Source organism: Notothenia coriiceps, unplaced genomic scaffold (genome assembly GCF_000735185.1).
Source record: "Notothenia coriiceps isolate Sejong01 unplaced genomic scaffold, NC01 NC01_scaffold00001466, whole genome shotgun sequence".
Taxonomy (NCBI): Eukaryota; Metazoa; Chordata; class Actinopteri; order Perciformes; family Nototheniidae; genus Notothenia; species Notothenia coriiceps.
Window position 1 is genome coordinate 84,553 of NW_011334167.1, and position 6,942 is coordinate 91,494.

A 6,942-nucleotide genomic window follows, 5' to 3' on the forward strand; every position below is an offset into this window, starting at 1 on the left:
GTGAGACCTACAGATCACCACAGTATGTGTGCATATCTATTATATCTCTGTGGTGTCATTCTGCCACGGAAAAGCACGAAAAAGGTGGTGAATGTCATGTTCTAACTCGCTCTGGTTTTCCTTCTTGATGGAAAGAATGTATATGAATACCCATATGACATTTCAATCATACTGTAGGCTGTATTAGTTGTGAAAGAGGGGGGAAACAGGAAAGAGAAAACTAACATATATATGAAAGTCAATATCAAAACCTCTTTCAAAAACACTGCAAAAAAAACATCCAAGTTATATTAAAAATGCCTTACAGGGAATGTAGAGCACGTTCACAATCACATTTCATCAAATCAGTTGCGATTGCATCATCCAATGTGGTCGCTGAGTATTTCTGCTTTCCTTTTTTTGATGGCTCTGCCTGCACTTTCTTCCTGCTTCACGTGTCTGTCTGCTGCCTGAAACCGGACTGAAAACGTGAGGTACTGTAGAATCCATTTTACAAGCAGGAAAGAATTTAAAGGAAAATGTCGAATTTTTAAAGCGGGAGATCGTCTTATCTCAACAGTCAAGGTACGGTCAGGCCCGAGACTGTTGAATAATTCACTTTAAATTCTGATATATTATTAAAGTGCATGTATGAAGTGGAGCAAACAGCACTTATTTGATTCTATCCATGTTCCCATCATTGAAAGGCATCATTTGAGAAATATTTTTTACGCTAGCTTAGAGTTGGCAAGTTTTCAAAAACACAGGAGCCTCTGAAAATGATTTTGTCGGTTCATTTCATGTTCCTGTGACACTTAACTGCAAACAAACTAGTCTTTACATGAAGAAAAAACATATTATTCTTTAATATATAAGACAATGTCCAATTTAATTGTCTGTCCAATAGGAACAAAGGCAACTAAACTGGATTTATATGTCCAAAAACAATAGGGAAGACAAATAAATGCAGATGCCATTATAGTCAGTGCAATGTGGATTACAAATATAAGTTGTATTTGTTTCCACTGCCCTTTTCTGTAAGATATTGGAAGTTGAAAGAGAGACCTAAAGTGAGCTGATTTTTCTTCCTGTCTCGAAAAAAAAGGAAGCAAACAGGAAACAGTGCGGCGATAGAGGCTGACCTCAGAGTGTGTGTTTGTATTTGCGCGTGCGGTTGAACACGATGTACCAGACGCAGGCTGAGAGTTTGAGGACATGGAGGAAGCACAGACATAGTTTCAGAAACACTGAAGAGACACGCTAGAAAGCTAGCTCCAAGTGTCTCACTTACAGGCTTTGTTGGGTCAGTGGAAGCTTGAGTTCATTTAACTCCGCTGTGTCAATCTATGTGCCACTGAGCACACCCACTGTCCGTCCTGCAAACAGAAACGTGGCTCTGGGAGCTTCTCTGCAGATGTGTCAGGAGGACAGGCAGATGTCAGCCACATGATGCCTTCAGCTGCTGATTTACACAAAGCCTCCAGTATCTGGGCTGATCCAGGGTCAGTTCAGCTTGGCTGAATCTCTGTAGGTCAACATGTATTCCTATGGGAACCTCTGTGGTCTCGTATCAAGCAGCTGATCAATCAATCAATCAATCAATCAATCAATAGTTTCCAGTCTTCTTTAATACAGCACGATGTTCATTTAGTAATATATGGTTGAATTTAGGGTAAATTAGACAGTAAAGCAGGGTATGCTTTAGGGCGGGGCTACCTTGTGATTGACAGGTCATTAACGGCTCCTACACACGGCGGCGTGCGTTGTCGCTTGCCGGCGGGGGGGGCTGAAACTCGACCAATAACCAATCACATGAATCTCCCGCCCCAGACANNTTTGTAGAAAAAAAAAAGCCGGGTCCCCCCCAACACAAATAGTCCAGTAATGGTCCAAGTTAACGTTTATTAAAATACAACAATATGAACGTGAGCATTCCTTTCAAAAAATTTAAAAATCACTTTCCTAGAACAGTGATAATAAAAAAATATATAAAAAAATACATAATACAATTGTGCAATCCCTTTGCTAGAACAATAAAGTATAACGGCCTGTCCACACACAGGCATGAAAAAAATCTTTCAAAGCTTCGCCCATTNGACGTCAACCCATTCAAAGTGAATGGGCTGAAGCGTTGAAGCGGCAACGCACGCCGCCGTGTGTAGGGGCCGTAACGGCCCGTCTACACAGCAGCGTTTAAAAAATCTTCCAACGCTTCTCTGCCCATTGACTTTGAATGGGGTGACGTCACTTTGCCTCGCTTTTCGCCGAACTGCATTGTGGGGAAGCAAAGCGAAGATTTCCAGGATTTCCAGGATTTTCAGGATTCAAAAGTTGAGCAATGTTCCAGTTTTGAAGCTGAGGTGGAAGCGTCAGCCAATCAAATCCCGTTTATGCAAATCTGACAGTACAAGCGCTAGCCAATCAAACCACGTGTAAACTGGGAGAGACATACCGCAGTTCATTTCTCATATTCCAAACGAGAAATTACGGTAGCAAATCACCCGGTTCTTTACGACCAGAATTATTTACCGGGATACAAACCGGAGGAACCAGGCATGGAGGGAGGTGGGTGAAACTGGTAGGTTTTCGCCTGTTTGGGGAGTTTATATCCAGTTTACTTCGTTTTAACATTGCTATTGCTTTGTATGTCGGGGGCGGGAGATTCATGTGATTGGTTGTTGGTCGCGTTGCTCGCAAAAAAATCCCCACGCTTTAAGACATGCCCACCTCCAAGATTTTCAAGATTTTTTCAAAGCTGCTGTGTGGACGGGCCGTAACAGTGTTATCAAGTTGCTGTTCTTGTTTCCAACATAGACGTTTTAAAGTGTGTCTTACTACATGAAAGTTGATTCAAAATGTCTAAATAATGTCTTTTCAGCGTTCGTTTGTACTTGGCTCCAGCCTCCTTTTCATGCCTGGTTGCAAATGATCCAAACGGCGAGGGCCAAAACACCAAGATGGCGACAGGAAAGAAAAAATCCAAGATGGAGTTGGCCACAAAACAAGATAAAGTAGGCTAATACCAAGATGAAGTCAGCATAAAAAAATAAAGATAGCTAAGGCTAAATATCAAAGAGAAACCCAAAACTAAGATAGTATATTCAACAAGATTGTATAATTAAAAATAATCTAGTTCAACTCATTTGAACTTGAGTAATACCCTAACAACCTTTCCTAAGGACTGCTTCTGCCTTCAGTAATGCGCATATTCCATAACACGTGTTTGACCTGAAGATCACCACCGCAGCTCTTTCTCAACAAGAACGTTGGAGCTATTTCCGAGGCTGCTGTGGTTTTAGGTCCCATTTCTGTCACACAAGGTCGAGACTTCTGTTTCCTCCCGTCTGATCTCTGAGTGCTGAGTGTCAGCGCAGAGGCAGAGGAAGGACGTACGAAATGCTCACGCTGGCATTGTGACAGTCGCACGTACACCCTGATAGTTGCTGATCAGCACATTGTCTCCACTTCATCAAACCGTCGATGTCAGTCTCTGTGAGGATACAAAGTCAAATACTATTGATGCCACAATGGGAAGCAATTATCTGTTCGCTGAGGACGTCTTTCAAGCTGTCCACACACATGCAGTATCTCATGTTTTGCACTCCTCACAAACCGTCTCGCGGATCCCAAACTCGCACCATAAAAGCATCGATGACAGGCGTTCCTTCAGAACCAGATTTACATGATAAAGAAACAATCGAGACGGGAAATCATTACAGTCATGGTCGTGATTTAGGGATGAAAAGTTTTTGAAAAACTCGTAGGGGGCAGGAGAAGGTGCAGAAGGGAGGAAAAGTGGAGGATCAGTGGGCTGTAATCCCCCATAATCCCCCCCCCCATGGGGCGCCAGCAACCAGACTATGCTTCTGTCTGCGGTTTGTTGTGAGATTTCAGAGGGCTCTCGCTGGGCGGCGGGGGGCACGTGCCTCGGGGGAAATGTGACTTTGGGTGGAGGACTAACGAGGACAAGGACAAAGTTCAGAGCTGACCCTGAGCAACAGAAGGCCATGAAGAAAACAGCAACTGTGGTTTATACAGAAAAACCAATTCAGAACTCTTTTTCAGAAGGAAATGCATCCCTTGATCTGTTGACTCAAAGAGAAATGCGTGTAATGACTTACATCACGGAGCGTAGTACGGTGGGATGAGCAGGAATGTCCACACATGTGTCCACAGTTCTCCCGTTAGCATCACATGCTCCATCAGAACCCCCTCTGTCTGCGCCCATGTGTGGCAGCAGCTGACTTGAGTTGAGAGTTGATTGAGAGCTCGTGTGTAGCAGAAACTCCACAGGCGATCTGTTTCTGTGAAAGACTCAAACATTACCGCATTTAATGGATTCATCCATGTGAGTGAAATCAAAGGAACAGAACATCAGATTAATGTCAGACACAAAACTACATCTGACCCCACTATTCCCACATGGCCCAGTTAAAATGAGGACATGGCAGAGCAGCCTCATATTTACAGTTTGGGGGAAGTCGTTTTGGCCTTAAAATACAGATAATATGAGAATGTTTTGGGTGGTAGTTGTCATCTGTATTACTTAATTTAACAACCTTTCCTTGGCATCAGTGGAAAACATGATGGGGTTAAGGAAAGATGGGAAAAAGGGAAAAACATCAATTAGTTTATGAGAATGTGTGGATGTCCAATTGACCAATCAAAGAACGGGGACGTTCAATTCCTACATGGCTAGCTAGCTACATTGCGCTATGTATGAAATTGAAAAAGAAATGTATTACCTTACCAAAATACTCTGATCAACGTCAAAATCTAGTTAACATCTCCTAGTTTAAGCTACAGCTATGTTCCTTGTTACTGTTTGATAAGTGCAAAATAACTTGTTTTTAAGGATGTTTCAGTTAGTATTTAAAACACCCATTGACTCAGCTTCTGACTCACTATTGCATGTGAGGCTATAAGGCATATAAAAGGAATATTCAGTCTGATTATCAGGCTTACAAATGTACAATTAGGAAGTTTATCATACATTGTAATTTGGGGATTTCCCATCTAACTGCTCTAACTACAGACTGTAATATTTAGAGGATGCAACCAGCTCTAAACACAGCGGCTATGTTGAAAGAAAGCCTGAAGTGGTTGCCTATTTGCTTTCAAGCACTGTTTTTACTTCAAGGTGATATCACCTGCTGTGGGGTCGGATGCTTCAAATCTGATTTTATCCGCAGTATATTTAGGATTTCACGGCGATGAGAGCGCTGTTAACAGGTTTTTGTGTTTGTGTACGAACATGAACAGGTTTTCCATGTCCAGACATAGAACAGGCTTATCCCCTTGTACTGTAACATCTCCGGTGGGGGGGAGGGTCTCGGGGCACAGGAGATGGGGACACTCAGGGTTTATTGCAGCATAGAGGGGGGTCCAGTTCTGGGGTGTAAAGAGGATTTTCGGGGTCGATTTTGGGCTAGATTGGATTTTCATGTCTGGAAGAAATAGGCTAGAGTTTGTATGCATAATATGTTAACAGTTAATGTGTTAAAGACAGCCTACAGCTGGCCTGAATACTTCCTCGATGAATCACGGCACTGAATGTAAATAACCAGCGTCTATTTTTGTGCTTTCCAACATCAGCACCGGCAAAAATAGACGGGGTCAATCCACGCGTGATCCCTCGGCCTCCGAGAACATCCTGTGCCCGCGGCGGCGAGCTTGAAGAAAACACCTTTTGTCAATGAAACAGGATTTGCGAAAGTGCCATCTGGACATGGGCTCCGTCTCCACAACAAGTCTGATCCACGGAGGTCGAGGGGTGAGGCTGACCCCCAGGGAGGAGGGAGGAGCACAGGGAGGGCAGGTGGAGTCCCTGGGAATAGATATACATTCAATCAAAGAGCTCATTTAATTAGATTCTCTACCAGGACGCCAAACTCTGTCCTTTGTGTGAAATGTGCATACGGACTTCAATCAGTGCAGTTCCTTTATATGTTACATTTGCAGATCTGTTATTAGAATCTTTGCTCAAAGAGGCAATGGTTGTTGGAATACATCTTCACACCCTATACTGTTATTGGAAAAGGTCATTTTAAAATACATTAAAACTGGTTTAAATGTTATTATTAAGGCTTTGAAAGATAGCTAGAAATCCAGATGTTATCTACTGGAGGAAGACAATACAATAAATACCATTTTGTATTTATAGAAGTCCTTTTTGTTCCTATTTGTACATTAAATTAAACAAATAAATACTGCCTGTCCTTTTTGTTGTATTTATTTATTTCCCTTTAATTACATATTAAGTGGGTTATGATGGTTACAATGCGCATTATTTTTTAAATGTAATTTCGTATTTATAGTCTACCCTTATTAAATAAAGATGTGGTTTCTTGCTTGGCTGTGTTGATTTGGCAGAATAGACTGCCTCCTGGTTCTATAATATGGGCTGGATTATATAGGAAAGCTAAAAGTAGATCAGTCACATTGACCAGCAGCGCGGCTTTTCTAAGGCTTTACATCAGCATGGAGTTTCTGTACATGTTGGGAGGAGATTATAAAAACATATACATTAATCCTATGTTTCATAAATACTGTAGACATCCCAGCAGAAAATAAGGAGAGACTTTGTATGTTAACAGGTTATTATGAGAATATAAATATATATTTGTCGCTATGCAAGTGATATTCCTAATGTGTTCTTTTCCTGTAAATAGGAGCTATGCATGCAATATTGCATCATCCCCATAGTTATATAAATAACATAGTAAAATAATATATATATAGTGTAATTAACTCTAAGCGTTACATTTTAAGGCGTGTTTAACGTCCTTTTAAACACAAAAAAACATCGTGTTTACTACGTTCAGCTTCACTAAACTCCTCCACATGACGTCGTCCTATATTCCCGCGCGCTCTCGCTATCAGTTTGCAGGGCCCCATGCGGTGGGCGGAGCCACCGTGAGATGGCTGTGAGGAGGCCCGGTCCCTTGTAACGAATGAGAGGAC

General features: G+C 42.0%; 1 protein-coding gene across 1 annotated transcript in view; it reads left to right on the forward strand.

Moving 5' to 3' along the window:
• Nucleotides 1-6,183, forward strand: part of ccdc122 (coiled-coil domain containing 122) — a 14,339-nt gene extending 8,156 nt beyond the window's left edge. The window contains exon 7 of the mRNA XM_010789834.1: nt 5,575-6,183. Coding sequence (XP_010788136.1) covers nt 5,575-5,589 — 15 coding nt within the window. The 3' untranslated portion in view covers nt 5,590-6,183. The remainder of the gene's footprint in view (nt 1-5,574) is intronic.
• The last annotated feature ends 759 nt before the right edge of the window (nt 6,184-6,942 follow it).